The sequence below is a fragment of the Trifolium pratense genome, linkage group LG1 (genome assembly GCF_020283565.1).
Source record: "Trifolium pratense cultivar HEN17-A07 linkage group LG1, ARS_RC_1.1, whole genome shotgun sequence".
NCBI lineage: Eukaryota > Viridiplantae > Streptophyta > Magnoliopsida > Fabales > Fabaceae > Trifolium > Trifolium pratense.
Genome location: NC_060059.1, coordinates 17,818,314 through 17,841,659, shown reverse-complemented (window position 1 = coordinate 17,841,659; position 23,346 = coordinate 17,818,314). Strand labels below are relative to the sequence as shown.

Genomic DNA, 23,346 nt, shown 5'->3' with positions numbered 1-23,346 from the left:
ATCAGAAAGTGTAGGAAATGCAGGCATTTCATTCATATTGCTTGAACTAGCACGAGGACGCACCATTGTGCAAGATGAAAGAGCAAAACAAATGGATGAAACTAAGAGAAAACGGAACAAGAAGAAAGGAAAAAGAAGGAATGGCGCAGCAGAACGCTCAATTGAGACGCTCTGATACCATAACAAGAAAGTAAACTGATACCAAAGTTACAAGTGAAAACTCCATTGATGGAGCTTGAAGCACAAAAGAAAGAAACTAAACAGTGAAGAAGAAGATTAAGTTTTCTTTATTGAAATGGAATTGAGTACAATTACAAGTATGTGTAGAGTTTATATAGTTGAGTCAGTTACAAACTAATAACCAACTTGGCTAACAAACTCTAACAACCTAACTAACTTGAATTGCAAGCTAACTAACTAACTAACTGTATTAAGCTAATTAGTTCATACTTATTCAGTCTTCATTTTGTCAGTTCCAACGCTAGTCCATTGAAGCCATGGAGTGAGTTGAGTCTTTCCAACTTGTTGGATATTTGAATTGGCTTAATTTTGCTAAAACAAATATACTAACAAGATGTTGGAAAACATGTTACAACATCATATTTATTCAAGGAAATCTCGCGCATTTATGAGAGCATCTGCTATTTATGGAAATCCACTTTAAAAGCACGCGTAATAGAGATCTGATCTGATCAGGAGTTTTAAGGATAAGACAGATTTAATGGTACAACGGTATGATCACAATTATCCTATAAAGTCCTTAAACACTTTTGGAAAGTTTATACACATTCTTGATGAAGATCAAAAGAGAATCAGATCACCTTTTATGAGCTACAAGGAGCGTCCTATGAGTAATGAAGAAAGAGGAGCGTGCTAGATCATTATATATACGAAGACCAAGTTCAAGACTAAGTATCTGATTGAAAAATATTAGTTCACATATTGAGTCTTTGTTGAGTCTTTTATTATTTGATTGTAATTCTTGCTTGTGGATTCTATAACACGAGCTAAGAAGTAAGTTTATTAGTTTAAGGTTACTCCTAAGCTTTGAAGTACGGAGTTTACCGTGTGTGATTCACTTGAAGCTTTTAAGCAAAAGTGAAGTGTTGTCTTGGCAAGTTGTCGCCACATCTTTCCCAACATTGTATAATCAACACAGGTTGTGTTGTGTGAGTGGAAGTGAGATGGGATCTCATGTCTAGGAAGTTCCTAGGCAGAAGTTGCATGAGTAGTGTCGAGGTTATAAGGCGTAAACCAAGGGTTTGCTGGAGGTCTTAGTTTAAGGCGTAAATCCTAGGGTTTGCTGGAGGTCTTAGTAACTAGAGCTATTAGTGGATTTCCTTCCTGGATTGGTATCCCCCAGAGTAGGTGATCGTGTGCCGACAACAATGACCGCAAGTATACAGTCGTGTCGTGTAGTTTTAAAAGATATCGAACCCAAAGGACCAATAATCGACCTACCGTATTCTAGTGTTGCTTTGTAAATCTAAGGCTGATGATTTAAAGGGTTATGATTAATTGAATAACTAAAGTAAGAGAAATAAATATTTTTTAGATTTTTAATATGTAAATAAAATATTGCTAGGACGTGCTATTAGTTGCTTCAGAGGGTTCAATGCTTAATTCGCGCTAGACAAAATTACTACCACATCTAATTGTCGTATTTTAATAAAATCGATGCTCCAGGCGAAAGCCGTTCTCACTTCCAGCTCTCACAACTCTCATCATGAAATTAATAAAATACTTTACAAAGTAGTTGCATTACTTCTAAATTTTAGTGGTGTAAACAATTAAATTTTCGAAACTATATTGTTTTAAAAATACAATTCAGATAGTATTATAAATTATAAAGGTGGTGCTTAACTCTCGTCCTCACACCCGCTAATAAAATACTTTTTGAAAAACAATATAATTTAATTAACTCTAATCCCAACTCTCGTTGCGAATTAGATTTAATGTTCAGTTTTTACTATCTAGTAGAAATCTCACGCTCTCGCTCTATTGATTTTTACTTTAATTAATTCTCACTCTCGTGACGAATTATAATCAACGCTTAATTAAAAACTGCTTAAGAAAATAAAACCGTTGTCAGTTTTCAAGAATTATATTCGATTTAAAAACACTAATCTCAGCTCTCGCAAATCTTGACTAGCGTTATACTTAGATAAAATAAATGCTCAGCTCTCACGCGCTCACTTACCTATATAAGTACCTTTGAAAATCAATATAAAACTCATTAATCCTAAATAGCTCTCGCGGACTTTAGAACTAACGGTCAGTTTTAACTATCCGACCCTAAACCTCAACTCTCGTCAATGTTGGTTTATTGCCTTTAAAATAATCCTCACTCTCGTGACGAATTATTTGATAACGTATTTATTTAAAACTGGTGGTTGAAAACTATTAAGCGCGAATTAACTACCGAACCCCTATTAGCTACTAACTACACATCCTAGCAACGCTAAATTTAGCTAGACATAACTAAAAATAAAGACATAAAAATAAAATAAGCAAATAAATAAATAGACATAAAAATAAAAGCAGAAATTAAAAGCATAAAATAAAAGCAATAAAATAAAGACAAGAAATAAATAAGACCATAAAATAAAATAAGAACCTGAATTAAAAAGTAATCTCGAGTACAGATTCCGACAGCATAACGGTAGGAAATAAAAATATTAAACTAAGAGAAGAAATCAAGAATTAAATCTTAGTCTCAATTCTCTTCCTCAACTGTTACCAGTTGGTTGTGTCTTGAAAGTGGAGAAAAGGGACCTATTTATACTAAATTACAAGAGGACAAAACACATTTTTCCCGATGTGGGACTTAAGGAAAAGACACGCGTTGCCGTTTGATCATTTGGATGGCCGTGATGAAATGAGGAGAAGTGGCGAGCCACTTTGGCCTTGCTGGCGTGCCACTTTTGGCTTGTGCTGGCGTGCCATTGCTTGTTTGCTGGCGGGCCACTTTTGTTTTGTGTGGGCTGCACATGTGTGGCCCAATTGGCTGCACATGTGTGGCCCTTTTTGTCCGGTTTTGCTTCTTTTTGGTCCGTTTTCGCTCCTTTCTTCAACTCGTACACTTTTTATCTGTTTATTTAAAATACGAGAAATAAGTAACGATTCATAATATAAAACTTTGAAATCGAAATAAAAATAATTAAAATATAATAGTAAATTAACTAAATAAATAGCATATTTTTAGGCGTATCAAACTCCCCTAAACTTGAACCATTGCTTGTCCTCAAGCAATTCAGCTTGCATATAGAAAACTTTTGAAATGCGAAGCACTCACACACACAGACTTAGAGAAAAATAGCAGCACAAGTACTCGTACGTGGTCAGAAATTCAGATCGGCTAAGATTAATTAGTTAGGTTCTTTACACATTCAAGAAGGGTATTTCAACGACACACAAAGTTCTCCCTCTTATACATATCGAATTCGGATCATGTCGTTGTACTAAAATCTAAATCTTCTCCTTTGTTTCATCCTTTTTCATTCTAGACAGTCACATTAAGACCCTTTTATCTATGTCACACACATGGTAAGAAAGCCGGTTAGCGTCTTTATTCATCTTTTTCAACCTGCAATTAGCTTGATGATACAAATTTGATGATACAAATTTTGTATTAGCAACCATATAAATATTTTCCAAGGTTTAACCGTATTACCACAGTATGACCTTATATATATATATATATATTTTTTTAAAGGTTTAACCGTATTACCACAGTATGACCTTAAGAATTTGCTTAGATGATTCGCTTATATTCATCGACAAACCTACTTAATGTGTGACTTCATAGATGGTGTCCGACTGGATAGATAAACTACTAAAGGATTCCACAAATTTGAATCAGAAGATTTTGGCACAATGGTTATTCAAATTGATATCTATACTAGGGAGACTTCTGGGTGTTGGAAAAATACCGATTTTGTTGTGAAATTCCCTAATTTCCTTAACTTAGCCTCTCGTCTTTTCTTAACCTATATACTTTCTAAGTGAGCTATTGTCCTAAGTCTTTGGAAAAAATTTTAATTTGGCTCAAGAAAAAGGAAAAATTTAAAATTTACCCGAAAATAGTGCTATTATTTTATTTGCGAAAAGGGAAATTGTAAAAAATAAAATAACTGAGAAATAAAATAAGGATGGTAGAATACTCCCCTAAACTTAAATTCAACTGTGTCCTCACTGTTGAGACTCAAGTGTAGCTTTGGAGCACAAAACCTGGTGGAGAGATCATGAGGGAGGATGTTGATAATTTTGGAAATTGTTCAACTGAAGCCTCAAACCGCCTAGCTCTTGTATGACATTGTCGAGCTGTTGTTGACGGTGCTCTTCGGAGCTCTCCCACCTATGATAATAGCCCTGCATCTCATGTTGGTTTTGAAGAATTTGGTCTTGCTGGGCTTGCATGAATGTCATTCGTTCCATCATCTCCTCTTGTTGTTGATGCATGGCATAGAATAATCCATCGCGCTCTTGATTTAGTGCGTTTTGGGCGCGTATCTCATGGAGTACATCATCGATGGAGCTTTGCCTTGATGAGGAGGAACTACCTGCAAAAGTGTTAGAAAAAATGTGTAGTGTGTGCAGGTGGAACAATATTTTCGCCCCCACCAGCAGCAACATTTGGAGAAATGTGCGTGGGAGCTCTATTAGGCACAGAATTATTAGAGATAGTCATAAAAAAGAAAATAAGAGAAAGCAAAAATTAAAAAAAATTAAAGAAAACTCATGGGTTGCCTCCCATGCAGCGCTTTGTTTAACGTCGGTAGCTCGACTATTTAGCCCTATAGGTCAACATGGTTCCTCCTCTAGATTCACATCTTTTAAATTATGCTCAATATTCTTCGGTCTCCATTTGAAAATGTCAGACCATTTCATAGGTCTTCTCTTCTTTTTTTCTTTCTTTTTCTTAGAGACACCCGGGGGTATTTTATTTTGAGCGATGTTATTTTCTGGGTGGTCTTTTAATATGTCGGGAGGTATTTTCTTAGAAACGGGACCTTTTAATTTATTCGGAGCCACAGGGGTTCCTTTTTGGAGTCTTGATGGAGTTTTTAGTTTTAAAGTTGGTTTAACATGGCTAGGTTTAGGAACTTGTGTAATCTCTAAACATTTAGCTAGGTCGTCATCACCATTTTTATGAGTTGGAGGAGTGGAAGTTTTTAAAATTTCAGAATGTTTAGTTTGATCCTTCTCACTCTCTTTTCTACATTCTTGGATGACGTCTACCATGTAACAACTATCGTCTATAGCTGGTGCTTTCATGAGTTGCGTTAAAATAAATTCGACTTTTTCTTCACCTACTACAAACGTTAGCTTTCCTTCCTTTACATCTATTACGGCTCCGGCAGTTGCTAAGAATGGCCTTCCTAAAATGATAGGTGTATTGGAATCTTCCCTTATGTCCATGACTATAAAATCGGTAGGGATATAGAATTGACCTACACGTACTGGCACGTTTTCTAGTATACCTAAGGGGTATTTGACAGAACGGTCAGCGAATTGTATTGACATTTTAGTTGGTCTCAATTCTCCTAAATTAAGTTTTTCGCATATGGACATAGGCATTAAGCTGATACTGGCTCCTAAATCACATAGGGCCCTATCTATTACATAATTTCCAATTACACAGGGTATGGAAAAACTTCCTGGGTCTTTTAGCTTAGGAGGCATATCATCTTGGAGTATGGCGCTACACTCGGCAGTAAGCATAACGATTTCCTCATCCTCGATCTTTTTCTTTTTAGTTAAAATTTCTTTGAGAAACTTAGCGTATGAGGGCATTTGGGTAATGGCTTCCGTAAAAGGTATTGTGATGTTTAGTTTTTGTAGAAGCTCTACAAATTTCTTAAACTGCCCTACGTTTTTGGATTGTACTAATCTTTGAGGATACGGGATGGGTGGTTTATATGGTGGGGGGGGGACGTAAGGTTTCTCTTTCTCTTTGGTTTCCTCTCCACTATCCTCCTTTTCTTTTGGTTCACTCTCCTTCTCGGTTGTCTTATCGGAATTGGGTTGCATGGTAGGATTTTTAGTTCTAGGATCAGCTGGTCCATCATATTGTGTCCCACTTCGTAATATAACAGCATTCACATGTCCCCTAGGGTTTTGTTGAGGCTGGCCAGGAAATATGCCTGCAGGAGCAGAGGTAGATGCTTGTTGTTGTGCCACTTGTGCGATTTGTGTTTCTAACATCTTATTGTGAGTGGTCAAGAGTTCTAGCCTGCTTGTTAATTGCTTAATTTGCTCATTAGTGTGTATGTTTTGATTTAGGAATTCCTTGTTAGTTTGAGTTTGTAGGGCTATGAAGTTCTCCATCATCAATTCAAGGTTTGACTTCATAGGAGCATTTTGAGCAGGTTTTTGGAATCCTGGTGGCGAAGGAGTAGGTGCTTGGCCAGGTGCATATAAAGCGTTGTTGCTATTGTACGAAAGATACGGGTGATTTCTCTGGTTTTGGTTGTAAGAGTTCCCTTGAGTGTAATTCACTTGGTCGTTGGGAGCTTCGGTTAGAAGTCGACATTCAGCGATTGTATGACCTTGAGCTCCGCACAACTCACAATTTTGTATTGTTGCAGCCACGGTGGCTTTGGGTGCGTTGGTTAGACTCTCTATCTTTTGAGTTAAGGCATCTAACTTGGCGTTGATGTGGTCCATGTTGCTGATTTCGTACATTCCACCTTTCGTTTGAGGTTTCTCTACTGTTGTTCTCTCGTTTCCCCACTGATAATGGTTCTGAGCCATGCTCTCGATAAGCTGATAGGCTTGGTTGTATGGTTTATCCATAAGTGCGCCACCAGCTGCGGCGTCTATTGTCATTCTTGTATTATACAAGAGACCATTGTAAAAGGTGTGGATAATTAGCCAATTTTCGAGCCCATGATGAGGACATATCCTAATCATTTCTTTATATCTTTCCCATGCTTCGAAGAGAGACTCATTGTCTCTTTGTCTAAATCCATTGATTTGGGCTCTTAGCATAGCAGTCTTGCTAGGCGGGAAATATCTTGCTAAAAAGACTTTCTTCAACTCGTCCCATGTTGCGACTGAGTTGGATGGTAGGGACTGGAGCCAGGCTCTAGCTTTATCTCTTAACGAGAATGGGAATAAGCGAAGTCTTATAGCTTCGGGACTGACACCATTTGCCTTCACGGTATCCGCGTATTGCAAAAATATGGACAAATGTAAATTGGGGTCGTCCGTGGGGTTTCCGGAGAATTGGTTTTGTTGTACGGCCGACAACAATGAAGGTTTAAGCTCAAAGTTATTTGCTTCAATAGCGGGGGCAGCGATGCTATTGTGCGGTTCTTCTTGCGAAGGAATAGCGTAGGACCTTAATGGTCGTTCTTGTGGGGCTTCCGCCATGACTAAATCGGGAAGAGGAATCTCTAATTGATTTTCTAAATTTCTACGTCTTAAAAGACGTTCAGGTTCGCTAACTAGTTGCACCAATCTTTCGCCTCTAGAGCGAGTGCTTGGCATGCAACAAACAAACTAATCGGGGTAAAATAAAAGTAAAATAAAATTGCCTTAGTCTCTACGGTGTAACACTGGAGTTACAATATCGACTAAATTGGTCCCCGGCAACGGCGCCAAAAACTTGATCGTGTGCCGACAACAATGACCGCAAGTATACAGTCGTGTCGTGTAGTTTTAAAAGATATCGAACCCAAAGGACCAATAATCGACCTACCGTATTCTAGTGTTGCTTTGTAAATCTAAGGCTGATGATTTAAAGGGTTATGATTAATTGAATAACTAAAGTAAGAGAAATAAATATTTTTTAGATTTTTAATATGTAAATAAAATATTGCTAGGACGTGCTATTAGTTGCTTCAGAGGGTTCAATGCTTAATTCGCGCTAGACAAAATTACTACCACATCTAATTGTCGTATTTTAATAAAATCGATGCTCCAGGCGAAAGCCGTTCTCACTTCCAGCTCTCACAACTCTCATCATGAAATTAATAAAATACTTTACAAAGTAGTTGCATTACTTCTAAATTTTAGTGGTGTAAACAATTAAATTTTCGAAACTATATTGTTTTAAAAATACAATTCAGATAGTATTATAAATTATAAAGGTGGTGCTTAACTCTCGTCCTCACACCCGCTAATAAAATACTTTTTGAAAAACAATATAATTTAATTAACTCTAATCCCAACTCTCGTTGCGAATTAGATTTAATGTTCAGTTTTTACTATCTAGTAGAAATCTCACGCTCTCGCTCTATTGATTTTTACTTTAATTAATTCTCACTCTCGTGACGAATTATAATCAACGCTTAATTAAAAACTGCTTAAGAAAATAAAACCGTTGTCAGTTTTCAAGAATTATATTCGATTTAAAAACACTAATCTCAGCTCTCGCAAATCTTGACTAGCGTTATACTTAGATAAAATAAATGCTCAGCTCTCACGCGCTCACTTACCTATATAAGTACCTTTGAAAATCAATATAAAACTCATTAATCCTAAATAGCTCTCGCGGACTTTAGAACTAACGGTCAGTTTTAACTATCCGACCCTAAACCTCAACTCTCGTCAATGTTGGTTTATTGCCTTTAAAATAATCCTCACTCTCGTGACGAATTATTTGATAACGTATTTATTTAAAACTGGTGGTTGAAAACTAATTAAGCGCGAATTAACTACCGAACCCCTATTAGCTACTAACTACACATCCTAGCAACGCTAAATTTAGCTAGACATAACTAAAAATAAAGACATAAAAATAAAATAAGCAAATAAATAAATAGACATAAAAATAAAAGCAGAAATTAAAAGCATAAAATAAAAGCAATAAAATAAAGACAAGAAATAAATAAGACCATAAAATAAAATAAGAACCTGAATTAAAAAGTAATCTCGAGTACAGATTCCGACAGCATAACGGTAGGAAATAAAAATATTAAACTAAGAGAAGAAATCAAGAATTAAATCTTAGTCTCAATTCTCTTCCTCAACTGTTACCAGTTGGTTGTGTCTTGAAAGTGGAGAAAAGGGACCTATTTATACTAAATTACAAGAGGACAAAACACATTTTTCCCGATGTGGGACTTAAGGAAAAGACACGCGTTGCCGTTTGATCATTTGGATGGCCGTGATGAAATGAGGAGAAGTGGCGAGCCACTTTGGCCTTGCTGGCGTGCCACTTTTGGCTTGTGCTGGCGTGCCATTGCTTGTTTGCTGGCGGGCCACTTTTGTTTTGTGTGGGCTGCACATGTGTGGCCCAATTGGCTGCACATGTGTGGCCCTTTTTGTCCGGTTTTGCTTCTTTTTGGTTCGTTTTCGCTCCTTTCTTCAACTCGTACACTTTTTATCTGTTTATTTAAAATACGAGAAATAAGTAACGATTCATAATATAAAACTTTGAAATCGAAATAAAAATAATTAAAATATAATAGTAAATTAACTAAATAAATAGCATATTTTTAGGCGTATCAGTAGGCAGTTGGCTGAACTGGGTTAACAATTACTTGTGTCATTTATTTATTTTCTGTCAGTTTTTATATGTTATATAAGATGTGCCAACAATAGAAAACAACATTATTCACAAAGTAGTTGTTGGGACATCTTAGGCAACATCATTCTAGTGATACCAGAATTTCAATTGGCATCAGAGCAGGCACCCTGTTCTGTTATTTTGGGTGAGCTCCAGGGAGAGTACTTTCTGGTACAATGGATAAAGAAGGAGGGTCAGTGTCTAAACCCCCCTTACTGACAGGTCCTGAGAACTATGATTATTGGAAATCTAAAATGGAGGCTTTCATAAAATCAATTGACAGCAGGACATGGAAGGCTGTGTTACGTGGATGGGAACCACCAATGGTTCTTGACAAAGATGGCAATAAAACTAATGTCAAGAAGCCACATGATGAATGGACAAAAGATGAGGATGATCTAGCACTTGGCAACTCCAAAGCCTTGTATGCAATCTTCAATGGTGTGGATGCTAATATGTTTAGGCTTGTAAAGAGATGTGTTACTGCTAAGCATGCCTGGGAAATTCTGAGAAAAGCTCATGAAGGAACATCAAAAGTTAAGCTGTCTAAGCTCCAGATGCTCAAAACCAACTTTGAGAATCTCAGAATGAAGGAGGAAGAAACCATTCATGACTTTCAAATGAATGTGCTTGATTTCGCAAACTCATTTGATGCGCTTGGAAAACCTATCTCAGATGAGGAGCTAGTTGGAAAAATACTCAGATCTTTGCCTAAAAGATTTGATATGAAGGTGACAGCCATTGAGGAGGCTCATGATCTCTCAAGTCTAAATTTAGATGAACTCATAGGATCACTTCAGACCTATGAAATTGGTTTGAACAGAAGGAATGAAAAGAAAGATAAGAATCTAGCCTTTGCTTCAAAAAGTGATGCTGATGATTTACAAATTGAATCTGAAGGTGAAGAAAGCTTAGCTGAGTCTATGGCTATGCTTGGGAGACAGTTCAACAAGTTGATGAAAAAAGTGGATCAAAAGCACAAGCCAAATGGTCGATTCAACAACAACAAACAGTCCAGCTTTCAGAAAAAGACAAATGAAGATGAAAGAGGAGTGAAATGCCACGAATGTGAAGGTTTTGGCCATATCAGACCTGAATGTCCAACCTTTCTAAAAAGACAAAAGAAAAGTCTTGTGGTTTCATGGTCTGATACAGATTCAGAGGAGGAAGAATCTGCCAAATTTGTTAATGCTTTAACAGGAGTTTGTGTATCTGACTCAGAATCATGTGATGAGGAGGTAACTTATGAAGAACTAGCTGCTACTTACAAAGATCTTCATAGTAGAAGTATAGAAGTTTGCAAAGCATTGGAGAAACAAAAGAAGATCAATGGCAAACTGCAAACTGAGAGAAATGACTTACTCATGAACATTAATAATCTCAACATTAAGGTTGAAGATCAGAGTAGTCAAATTCAACAGTTGGAAATGGAGAAGTCTAACCTCCTGTGTAAAGTTGCTGAACAAGATGAAGAAGTGACCAAGTTAAAAGCTGACTTGGATCAAGTCACAAAAGTGGCCAAAATGATGACCAAAGGTACTGATGCCTTTGAGGAAATGTTACAAAGACAAAACTACGGGAAACCTAAGCCCATTGGTTTTGAACATGAAAGAGTAAAGCAACAGATGAAGTTCAACAATGCCACTATACATACTCCAATCAACAACACGTTTGTGTCAGGAGGATTGTCGCAACATCTTATGGAACATCCTGTGCCCAGGTTCTATAACTGGACATGTCATCATTGTGGAAGGAAAGGACATATTAGGCCTTTCTGCTATAGGCTGCACGGATATCCAAGGAGAGTTCATCAAGAATTCTATACTCCTGTCTTTCCTAATGTTACAACAAGACAGGAATGGAGAGAAAAGAAGAAGATCACAGGTCTAATAGCTCATACATCCTTGAGAGCTTCTTCAAGAGAAACATGGTACTTTGATAGTGGCTGTTCTAGACACATGACAGGTGTTGAACACTATCTTGAAGATTTGAAGTCATATGCTACCAGTTTTGTAACAATTGGAGATGGAGCTAAAGGAGAGATCAAGGGAGTTGGTAAACTTGCAAACCATGGCTTACCAAAGCTTGATAATGTGCTGCTTGTAAAAGGGCTTAAAGCTAATCTAATCAGCATAAGCCAACTTTGTGATCAAGGCATGAAAGTTAACTTCACAAAAGCTGAATGCCTAGTTACAAACGAGCAAGGAGAGCTGTTGATGAAAGGAGTAAGGTCAAGAGACAACTGCTATCTCTGGATTCCTAAAGAAGAAGATGTACCAACATGTCTTATTAGTAAAGAAGATGAGGTAAAGTTGTGGCACCAAAAACTTGGCCACCTGCACCTCAAAGGAATGAAGAAGGCAATAGCTAAAGAGGCAATCAGAGGTCTTCCAAAACTCAAAATTGAGGAAGGAAGTATATGTGGAGAATGTCAAATAGGGAAGCAGACAAAGATGTCACATCCAAAGTTGCAACATCTTACCACAACAAGGGTTCTAGAATTACTGCACATAGACCTGATGGGGCCAATGCAAGTGGAGAGCCTTGGAGGAAAAAGATACGCGTTTGTCATGGTAGATGACTTTTCAAGGTTCACATGGATTGAATTTCTAAAAGACAAATCTGAAAATTTTGATGCATTCAAAGAACTTTGTCTTCAACTCCAAAGAGAAAAGAACTCTGCTATTGTTAGGATACGAAGTGATCATGGTAAAGAGTTTGAGAATGCAAGCTTTCTTGAATTCTGCATCTCTGAAGGAATCAAGCATGAATTCTCAGCTCCAATCACACCTCAACAAAATGGTGTTGTTGAGAGGAAGAACAGGACAATACAAGAGTCAGCCAGAGTGATGTTGCATGCAAAACATCTTCCATATCAATTCTGGGCTGAGGCCATGCATACTGCCTGTTATATTCACAATCGTGTCACACTCAGAACTGGAACTTCTACTACACTATATGAACTGTGGAAAGGCAGAAAACCAACTGTCAAACACTTTCATGTGTTTGGAAGTAAGTGTTATATCCTATCTGATAGAGAGCACAGAAGAAAAATGGATCCTAAAAGTGAAGAAGGATTGTTTCTTGGGTATTCAACAAACAGCAGGGCTTACAGAGTTTACAACCAGAGAACTAAGGTAATAGTAGAATCTATCAATGTTGTGATAGATGATTTGACATCTGCTAAAACATCTGATACTGAAGATGATGTTGCAACAACTTTGCCAACATCTGAAGAAGCTGTAGCAGAAAAAGAATCAGATTCAGATGATGAATCAACCATTTCTACACCTCGTCCAGTAAGTAAAGTTCCTTCAATAAGAATCCAGAAGAACCATCCCAAGGATCTCATCATAGGAAATCCTAACCAAGGAATTGCTACAAGAAGGACTAATGAAGTGGTTACTAATTCATGTTTTGTTTCAAAAGTTGAGCCTAAAAATGTAAAAGAGGCTCTCACTGATGAGTTCTGGATAGAAGCCATGCAAGATGAATTAACTCAGTTTAGAAGAAGTGATGTGTGGGATCTTGTTCCTAGACCCAATGGTGTTAATGTCATAGGCACAAAATGGGTGTACAAGAACAAGTCAGATGAAAATGGTGTTGTAACAAGAAACAAGGCAAGGTTAGTAGCTCAAGGGTACACTCAGGTTGAAGGACTTGATTTTGATGAAACATTTGCGCCTGTAGCAAGACTAGAATCTATTAGGCTACTCCTTGGTATAGCATGCATCTTCAAATTTAAGCTGTACCAAATGGATGTCAAGAGTGCCTTCCTAAATGGGTATCTACATGAAGAAGTTTATGTGGAGCAGCCAAAAGGTTTTGTAGATCCTGCTAATCCTGATCATGTGTACAAGCTGAAGAAGGCTCTTTATGGACTGAAACAGGCTCCAAGGGCCTGGTATGAAAGGCTGACAAATTTTCTTGTTAGTCAAGGATACAGAAAAGGAGGCCATGACAAAACCTTGTTTGTTAAAGAACAAGAAGAGAAGCTGATGATTGCCCAGATTTATGTTGATGACATAGTATTTGGTGGAATGTCTGAAAAGATGGTGCAACATTTTGTACAACAAATGCAATCAGAGTTTGAAATGAGTTTGGTAGGTGAGCTGACATATTTTCTTGGTCTGCAAGTAAAACAAATGGAAGACACCATATTTGTCTCTCAAAGCAAGTATGCGAAGAACATGATCAAAAAGTTTGGAATGGACACTGCAGCACACAAGAGAACACCAGCTGCTACTCATCTAAAGCTAACCAAAGATGAAAATGGCATTGATGTTGATCAAAGCCTATACAGGAGCATGATTGGCAGTCTATTGTATCTTACAACTAGTAGACCAGACATCACCTTTGCTGTGGGTGTTTGTGCAAGATATCAAGCCAAGCCAAAGATGAGCCATCTTGTCCAAGTCAAAAGGATTCTGAAGTATATAAAGGGCACCAGTGATTATGGGATTCTGTACTCCCAGACAAAGAATTCAACTTTGATAGGGTATTGTGATGCAGATTGGGCTGGAAGTGCTGATGATAGAAAAAGCACTTCAGGAGGTTGTTTCTTTTTGGGTGACAACTTGATCTCATGGTTCAGCAAGAAGCAGAATTGTGTGTCTCTATCCACTGCAGAGGCTGAATACATAGCTGCAGGTAGCAGCTGTTCACAGTTGATGTGGATGAAACAGATGCTGAAGGAATATAATGTCGACCAAGATGTCATGACATTATATTGTGACAACTTGAGTGCAATCAATATATCAAAGAATCCAGTTCAACACTCAAGAACCAAACACATAGACATCAGGCATCATTTCATCAGAGACCTTGTTGAAGACAATTGTGTGGAACTCAAGCACATTGGTACAAGTGAACAGCTAGCTGACATTTTTACAAAGGCGCTTGATGCTAATCAGTTTGAATTTTTAAGGGGCAAATTGGGAATTTGCCTGCATGAAGAAGCATAGCAGTTACAGCAGTTGAGGCGTGCAAAAGGAAACCGTTTTCTCTCCCATCATTCAATGCACGCTAATTTAGGGAAATCATTACAAACTTCCCTTAAATGTGTCTGTACACGCAATCAATATACTTTCATCCAAATTCTAACCTTTGTCTGCAAACCCTATTCTCTCACTTTGCTCATCAAACTCCATCTATCCATCTTCTCAACCTTCAAAAATTATCAAAACATGTCTGAATCTTCACAAACTGCTAAAACCGGACGGTCTACTCGATCAAAGGCAAAAATCGATCCCTCAAAGATTATCAAGGACGCGGTCCCCGTTACAGTTGTTCATGCATCCAAACCCAAAGCTCAATCCAATGACGCTGAGAAGCGAGGAAAAGGAAAAACTGTTGAGAAGAAGGAAACTTCTGAGGTAGGCGATGATATCTCCCTCTCTACTGCTAAAATTGCTAAATCTAGTAAAGGAAGTTCTAAAAGAAAGAGAAGAGACTACAAGTCTAGGATTCCTCTGAGTATGTCTGATCTGGTGTTTGAATCAAGTGTTAACACATCTGAGAAAGCAACGGAAGGAGAATCTCATAAACCTAAACCTGTGTCTGAAGTTGTTGAAACAATTCCTCCTGCTGGTGACCCTAGCGAAGAAAATTTGGGATCTGACGCTGCAAAGCAAGATCTTAACTCTATGCCTGTTGAAACGGAGATTGAAGACACCCATACAGAAGTTGAGCCTGACATTGCTGATAAATCACCAACTCTTGCTGAAATGGTAACTGAAAAATCAGCCCCTGTGGAAACAGAAGAAGTTGTGATGAAGGATGTTGAGACATCCTTGAGAGAAGATGAAGAAACTGAAACCGCTGAGGAAGAACCTGTGAAGGAAGCTGATGCTGCAAAAGATGTTGAGACAACTGTCACAACATCTGAGACCTCAGATGAAGAGACTGAAATTGGTGATGAAGGAGCCTCTGCTGATGAAGAGGAAACTCAATCTGAAGAGAGCAACCAGTCCATCCCTACAGATGAGCAAGAGGTTGAAGCTGACAAGCCTGCAGAAGCTGAGAAAGAAAAGGATGTAGTAGATGTTGATGATTATGTCACCACCAAGACTGCTGTAAAACCTACTGGTGGTATAACAAAAAGGTTGAGAAGCTGTACAGGGAAGGCTGTGGCCACTGCAAGCAAGACTCCTGCACCAAGAGTGAAAACAAAAGGTGTTGGACCAGTCAAAGGTTGGAGTAAGGTTCTCTCCCCTCTTGTCAAGAAGAAGGAGACACTGAAGAGAAAGAAGGAGTCATCCAGTGACTCAGATTATGATGCTGCTGAAGATGTTGCTAACATCTCATCTCCAAACCCTAAGAAGGCTACTGCAAAGAAGGTTCCTCTAGGTATTGAAGAAGCCCCCTGTGATAACATCTCCTTCCATCGTGCTGCCTTTGCACTGAGATGGGACTACATTTACCAAAGGAGATTGGCTGTTGAAAGGGAACTGACCAAAGATGCTCTCAAATGTCAAGACATCTTTGACTACATTAAAGAAGCTGGTCTGATGAAGATAGTCTGTGACTTCAGTCCCTGCTATGAGCTGCTTGTGAAAGAATTTCTGGTGAACATCCCTGAAGAATGTGATAACCCACTGAGCAAGGACTACCACAAAGTTTTTGTCAGAGGTAAATGTATCAATTTTTCTCCTGTTGTCATCAATAATTACTTAGGTAGGTCTGTAGAACCTAAGGCTGAATTAGAGGTTGCTAATGATGTTGTGAGTGCTGAAATAACTGCTGGTAAGGTTAAGGTCTGGCCCACAAAGAAGCTGATACCCACTAGTAAATTGAATGTCAAATATGCCATCCTCAATAGGATAGGGTCAACAAATTGGGTGCCAACCAAGCATGCAACCAATGTTGCTACAAACCTGGGTAGATTTATATATGCTGTAGGAACCAAGTTTGACTATGACTATGGAACCTTTATTTTTGATCAAACCATTAAGCATATTAGATCAACAGCTGTGAAGATGCCAATAGCATTTCCATCGTTGTTATGTGGAATCATCTTGGCCCAATATCCAGACATTAAGGCTGTGACTGACACTCCCAAGAAAAGGGAATCTGGTTTTACTTTTCATCATAAGCTCTTTGGTAATCACAATGTTACTGATCATGTTGGGACATCTGCTGCTGGAGCTGGTGTTATGACCAAAAAGGAGATTATTGCTGGCTTAAAGGTTCAATGTCAGGAAATAGATAAACAGCAGGCTGAGCTTGAGGAAAGGAAGAAAGTGTTCTTGCAGATGATTGAAGGCTTGGAAGCTGATGAAATACCTGTCAAAGCTAGTGCAAATGTGGCTGCTACAGGTGATCAAAACAATGCAGATGAGGATGAAGATTATGAAACTGCTACAGATGAGGATGAAGCCTCTGATAGCAGTGATAATGAATGATTTTGTAATCTTTTTACTGTTTTTTTTTTACTGCACTTTGTTATTTGGTTTGTGGGTTGTTTGTGCCCTGGATTTTAGCACCTTCTGAGTGCATGGTCTGTACTTTTTATTCTGCACCTTGGATACTTAACTTTCCTGTTTTGGCACATTTTGTGGCTAAAAAAGGGGGAGTAGTACTTTGATTTGTTTGTTTCTGCTACATGTTGTTGTGTCTTTTGTTATGACATGTTTTTACGTAGCAGTAAGCAAGTATTCAGGGGGAGTAAAAATTTTACCCTGAGATGATGCACAAGCTGATGAAGTCAGGGGGAGTTTGCTACTGAATGGATGCTGCCCTGATTGGACGAACATGTGCTAGAAGATGTGCTCCCATATGTCACAACACCTTTGATGACATAGGACATATGTTATATGTTTTGCTCTGATACCACGTTTTATTTTGCTCGAGGCTAATTGATGATAACTCCGCTGCTGCTGCCTCTGATGCATATATTTTTCACCTATGTGAAATTTTGTTTAAATGATGCTCTAACATTCCTTCTTTTGTGTGACCATGGTGATTTGAAGGATTGCGCTTTTTAATCTCTCAAGGGTAATGGCCTGAAATTGTTTTAGCCAAAAATTGCCAAAGGGGGAGATTGTTGGATATTTGAATTGGCTTAATTTTGCTAAAACAAATATACTAACAAGATGTTGGAAAACATGTTACAACATCATATTTATTCAAGGAAATCTCGCGCATTTATGAGAGCATCTGCTATTTATGGAAATCCACTTTAAAAGCACGCGTAATAGAGATCTGATCTGATCAGGAGTTTTAAGGATAAGACAGATTTAATGGTACAACGGTATGATCACAATTATCCTATAAAGTCCTTAAACACTTTTGGAAAGTTTATATACATTCTTGATGAAGATCAAAAGAGAATCAGATCACCTTTTATGAGCTACAAGGAGCGTCCTATGAGTAATGAAGAAAGAGGAGCGTGCTAGATCATTATATATACGAAGACCAAGTTCAAGACTAAGTATCTGATTGAAAAATATTAGTTCACATATTGAGTCTTTGTTGAGTCTTTTATTATTTGATTGTAATTCTTGCTTGTGGATTCTATAACACGAGCTAAGAAGTAAGTTTATTAGTTTAAGGTTACTCCTAAGCTTTGAAGTACGGAGTTTACCGTGTGTGATTCACTTGAAGCTTTTAAGCAAAAGTGAAGTGTTGTCTTGGCAAGTTGTCGCCACATCTTTCCCAACATTGTATAATCAACACAGGTTGTGTTGTGTGAGTGGAAGTGAGATGGGATCTCATGTCTAGGAAGTTCCTAGGCAGAAGTTGCATGAGTAGTGTCGAGGTTATAAGGCGTAAACCAAGGGTTTGCTGGAGGTCTTAGTTTAAGGCGTAAATCCTAGGGTTTGCTGGAGGTCTTAGTAACTAGAGCTATTAGTGGATTTCCTTCCTGGATTGGTATCCCCCAGAGTAGGCAGTTGGCTGAACTGGGTTAACAATTACTTGTGTCATTTATTTATTTTCTGTCAGTTTTTATATGTTATATAAGATGTGCCAACAATAGAAAACAACATTATTCACAAAGTAGTTGTTGGGACATCTTAGGCAACATCATTCTAGTGATACCAGAATTTCACAACTCAATGATGATATCAATCACTTGCAAAGTTGTCTTGATCAGATTGTTGAGTTCCAAAATTGCATTGTGGTGTTTTTTCAGTGCTTCAAGATTGGTGAGTTGAGGCACTCTCTTCAATATGGCCAATGATTTGGCAAGTGGTTCAGTTGGTTGAAACTGTGATAGCAACCAGAAGTCTCCATATTCAATAGCAAATGCAGAAAGAGTAAGCACTCCTTTTGCAGTCCATGAATAGTTTGATAGCTTTTTCAGGATTTCTAGTGTTGTTTTGAAAGCAATTTCCTCACTTGGATCCTTGCATGACATCTGCATGCCACCATCATATAGACGTCATGTGAGTCATTGTCCACGTCACGAACGTTTTTTCTACCACAAATATTTTTAATGGTATTACATGACTTCTTTAAAACATATCATATAATCGATTTATTAATCAAACATGGTTTAGTTTGGACCAATTTTTGATGGTATTACATGATTTATTAATCAAACATATCATATCATATAATCATACTACCAAAACTCCTCACCACTAGACCAATGTTAGTGGCTTCACTGTGCTTTGTTTTGATCAATGAGAGAAAAAAATAAATAAAGTTGAAATTTAAAGTTTATGTTCTTATAATGCTTTTTATTACTTGATTACTTTTAAATTGATTTATGATTCATGATTTGAAACGAGAATGAAATTTGTAAATGCTTGAGATTACATATTCTTGCCTTAATCATATGCTTATTCTTAATTTTAAATTTGCTAAGAGATTATGAATTATCTTAAGAATAAAGGTTTAATTGCTAAGAGATTATGATTAAACAATCTAGGAAATTGGTAACAACATCTTGAATGAATTCAATATTAGAATTAGACTAATAATATACGGTTAGTACGCAAAGAATACTCATCCCTGATATTATTATTATTATTATTATTATTATTATTATTATTATTATTATTATTATTATTATTATTATTATTATTATCAAATTTTAAGAAATTTTCGTTGTTATTTTAATTGCAATTGCAACCAATCAAACTGAAGTCTTTTGTTCAATCGAATAAAAATAACCGTTTTAAAGATATTACTTGCACGATTCAATACATACACTTACCGAAAATGCCATCAGGTTTTCAGTTACAGAAGAAAGTACCACCATACTTTAAGCTTGAAGTAGAACAAAAACACTCAAAAGTGAAATCTTAAAATAACATTTTATTCATAACATAACACCAATACAAAATGAAACAAAGTTACAAATAGCCTTATTCTAGTTGCATTTGTGATCTTACTGTGATCAACAATAATGCAAGACTCATGGCTGCATCAATCCCATAAGGGTACATAAACTGATATTGATCTCACGTACACTCAAAGGAAAGGACTATAGATATTAAAATGCAATAACAAGACATATATAGTTAATTAATACATAACTCACCAATGCTATATATAGCTAATGATCACCATTAGCCTTATCCTCATTAATGTGGCAACACTTATAGGTAATAAACACTTCCATTGTGCGATTACAATCTGGACAAACAATAAAATCAGGAACTTTTCCAGCAGCATTATGAATCTCAAGGTGAGAGCAAATACGAACAGATTTAGCAACAATGTTATGATAATCTTTAAGTGAATCTTGCAATCCCTTCTTGCTCACGCCACCTATCCATTTGCCCGATTCTTTGATTGTCGTCAAAACTGTTTTTCCATGGCCAACAAAAGCCACAACCGACCCTTGGGTCACGATTGCCCACCCATCCTCATTCTTGTAAGAAAGCAATTTCTCAACTTGTTGTGTTATAGTGTTTGTTTCATCATGCATTTTTGTCACAAACAAACTCTCTACCTTGTTCCAAAATTTGCTAACTACATTTTTGTTCTCTTTCGCCAACGAGAACAACTCAATTGTAGTATTTGTCTGCTTAATACTGGTATCACTTGCTAGTTTACCAGCAGCCTCAGTGAACTGTTCGATCCATGTCGCACTTGTACCTCCATAAATGATCACACACTTTTCCTCCTCCTTCATTTTTCAAAGTAAACATACATAAATTGAATGAAAAATATGATAAACTAAAGTTTAATAAAAATATTTGTGGCCATCCAAATACTTACCCATTTAATCTTTATATCAATATCAACCAACAAGGAATCAATCCACATTGATTCTTTTGTTAATATTATTTCTCTGGATTTGGTGAAAGGGAAAGCCTTTACCCCCCAAACTTGAATCATATGGAATGCATTATCATGTAAAATCATTCCTTTTGGGTTCAACACAACAAACAAAGGCTTCTGCATGAAATGTAGTTCCTCCTTAATGTACTTGATGCCTTTTATGGGTGCAAAGTGATGCAACACATACCAAGGCATTTTAGACTTCAAAGAATTAAATTGTTTCCTTTGCTTGTCATTCCATTCCTCCACAATTGGAATCCACATAATCTTGTATTGGTTTTGTTCTCTCTTTAAACGTTCATAAATTGGAATCAACATTGTGATGTCTTCATCGCTGATGTCTAGGGTCGAAATCAACAAGAGCACATCCTTCGTTTTCAACTCGTTAATTTTAACCTGGTAAATTATAAAAACATACAAATTTTATATTTGATTTGTTAACAATTACAGTAAACACACTCTTTACCATTTTACTACTAACCAATGTTTTAGTGGAACCATCATAGATGGCTTCTTGTGGAGCATCTTTGTGAAAAATCAGCACTTTGAACACTTCCATGACTTCAGTCGGGGTTTGAAATAGATTCCTGAGTGTCTTCATATACTCCGCTTCAGCTGAGAATTCAAATAACATGTGCCCGTAGGCACTCATTAGCGTGACCCTTTCATTTGTTCCGGCAATTAATTCAAACAATTTTTTTGCCGAATCCAATACAAATGATAAATTATAAGAATTAGCCATTGTAATAAAATTTTATGGTAAGCTAATTACCAATAAGTATAGCGCATTCTGCCACGTGGTTCCTCAATTTGCTGATTATGATGTTAATCTTTTGACCAAATTGAGATAAGTTCTGCCTCTTATCCCTGAAGAAAATGAAAATCAGTTCATCAATTTGCTAATTATATATGATGTTAATATTCTTTGCAATAAAACTTACGAATCAGTAGTGAGGCATTCGATCTGAGTAACAATTGCAACAATGGTGATGATAACCCAAAAGACATCTACCGGGAATTGTTCCAAAGGCACTGCATTGATGCCATGAATTGAGCTGAGTCTTTCCAGCTCAATGATGATATCAATCACTTGCAAAGTTGTCTTGATCAGAGTGTTGAGTTCCAAAATTGCATTGTGGTGTTTTTTCAGTGCTTCAAGATTGGTGAGTTGAGGCACTCTCTTCAATATGGCTAATGATTTCGCAATTGGTTCAGTTGATTGATGCTCTGATAGCATCCAGAACTCTCCATATTCAATGGCAAATGCAGAAAGAGTAAGCACTCCTTTTGCAGTCCATGAATAGTGTGAAAGCTTTTTCAGGATTGCTAGTGTTGTTTTGAAAGCTATTTCCTCACCTGGAACCTTGCATGACATCTGCATGCCACCATCCATATATACATACACTCAATCTATCAGCTTATTTTCAAAATGTGCATCATTTAATAAAATATATATTATGTGTTCTTTATAACACGTGGGTCATTTTTTAATTAGGATTAAATTTCTAGGAATGAGTATCTCCGAGCTTATATCAGTTGGCAGAGTCATCACATTATATATATGTAAGGGTCGGTGTTTGAACCCCGAACACCTCACTTATTCACCTTACAGATGAAATTTCTAACCATCAAACTACTTGACAAAAAAATTGTAGGAGGAAAAGACTTATTTAACCCTTTTATCATATTTAATTTTTGCTTCGAATAGTTCAGATCCACCATTAAACCATTTTTAATCAAATATAATCAATTTTAGAATAGCTTGTATATATAGATCAATCATTAGTTGTTATAGTGGTGATTAGCACTAAAGAGAATTATGATTTGATTCCCACAACTGTGATCGGAATGAGCTGTAACAACTTGATGCCAGAACTAACTCCTAAACCAGATTAAGCTCCTGGACCAGATTTGGCATTTGTGGAAAAAAAATGTTCGTATCAAGCTACCATATTTTTTCTATTAGAGAATATTATAACCTTTAGTGAAATCTCTCATCAAGCTACCATATTTTTTCCTTTCATTAACTAACACACACACACACAGATATACTTAGTTTAAAATGAAATATTAAATAAAAACCTCGGAATTAATTTGCTTCAAAGTACACAACGGTGAAGTGAAGCTAGCAGGGGGATGTGTGTTATATAATTCCTGTTTTACATGACGTCCCTGTAATAATTAAACAAATGTTAACAAATATTATTAACTAAATGTTGGCAAAATCACAAAAATCAAAATGCATAGATAAAATAAAAAATTTATATAATGATTATTAAGGTACAAATAATACGACATACTTGCACAACGTTTTCAACAACATGGGTTGAACGCTTAAGGATGTCAGCAGCAATGTTAAAAAGAGATTCAGCATCAAACTTAGTGTGACTATGAACATGTGTTGAATAAATCTCTTCCAAAATGAGTTCATCAGACATGGTTAAAGGGTTATGATCATTATTCTCACTAATGAGAACGTGTTGTTTTGTAAGAAATGTTCTCACTAGACAAGCCATAATATAGAAATACTCTTGTGATATGAGTTATTAATTTATGGTTATGGTTTACAAGAAGATTTTTGGTGATTTGTGTGA

The 23,346-nt window shown here is 36.9% G+C and overlaps 3 protein-coding genes and 1 non-coding gene across 4 annotated transcripts; 1 reads left to right on the top strand and 3 right to left on the bottom strand.

Moving 5' to 3' along the window:
- Nucleotides 1–4,286: 4,286 nt before the first annotated feature.
- Nucleotides 4,287–5,925, bottom strand: LOC123902423. Its single transcript, XM_045952156.1, has one exon. It carries the CDS (start codon nucleotides 5,794–5,796, stop codon nucleotides 4,804–4,806), a length of 993 nt encoding a protein of 330 aa, XP_045808112.1. The 5' UTR covers nucleotides 5,797–5,925; the 3' UTR covers nucleotides 4,287–4,803.
- Nucleotides 5,850–7,377, bottom strand: LOC123889487. Its single transcript, XM_045938837.1, has 2 exons — nucleotides 5,938–7,377; nucleotides 5,850–5,870 (listed from the first exon to the last, which is right to left on the bottom strand). Exons 1-2 carry the CDS (start codon nucleotides 7,375–7,377, stop codon nucleotides 5,850–5,852), a joined length of 1,461 nt encoding a protein of 486 aa, XP_045794793.1.
- LOC123903367 lies at nucleotides 6,887–6,993 on the top strand. Its single transcript, XR_006807944.1, has one exon. It is a non-coding gene; the product is annotated as a small nucleolar RNA R71 (small nucleolar RNA).
- Nucleotides 7,378–19,760: 12,383 nt separating the features above from the next.
- On the bottom strand, nucleotides 19,761–23,346 carry LOC123902422 (protein SIEVE ELEMENT OCCLUSION B-like). Its single transcript, XM_045952155.1, has 7 exons — nucleotides 23,053–23,346; nucleotides 22,835–22,924; nucleotides 21,694–22,127; nucleotides 21,525–21,619; nucleotides 21,234–21,367; nucleotides 20,690–21,148; nucleotides 19,761–20,597 (listed from the first exon to the last, which is right to left on the bottom strand). Exons 1-7 carry the CDS (start codon nucleotides 23,266–23,268, stop codon nucleotides 20,022–20,024), a joined length of 2,004 nt encoding a protein of 667 aa, XP_045808111.1. The 5' UTR covers nucleotides 23,269–23,346; the 3' UTR covers nucleotides 19,761–20,021.

What these genes read in the sequence shown, in the direction of transcription:
- LOC123889487 (XM_045938837.1), bottom strand. Translation starts at nt 7,377, where the DNA reads ATGGCGGAAGCCCCACAAGAACGACCATTAAGGTCCTACGCTATTCCT. An exon ending in AAGAGAAAGAGAAACCTTAC is followed by an intron (nt 5,871 to 5,937) that starts GTCCCCCCCCCA and finishes CCAAAAACGTAG; the next exon opens with GGCAGTTTAAGAAATTTGTA.
- LOC123902423 (XM_045952156.1), bottom strand. Translation starts at nt 5,796, where the DNA reads ATGCCCTCATACGCTAAGTTTCTCAAAGAAATTTTAACTAAAAAGAAA.
- LOC123902422 (XM_045952155.1), bottom strand. Translation starts at nt 23,268, where the DNA reads ATGGCTTGTCTAGTGAGAACATTTCTTACAAAACAACACGTTCTCATT. An exon ending in ATGGTTCCACTAAAACATTG is followed by an intron (nt 21,149 to 21,233) that starts GTTAGTAGTAAA and finishes ATAATTTACCAG; the next exon opens with GTTAAAATTAACGAGTTGAA. An exon ending in TTGATATAAAGATTAAATGG is followed by an intron (nt 20,598 to 20,689) that starts GTAAGTATTTGG and finishes TGAAAAATGAAG; the next exon opens with GAGGAGGAAAAGTGTGTGAT.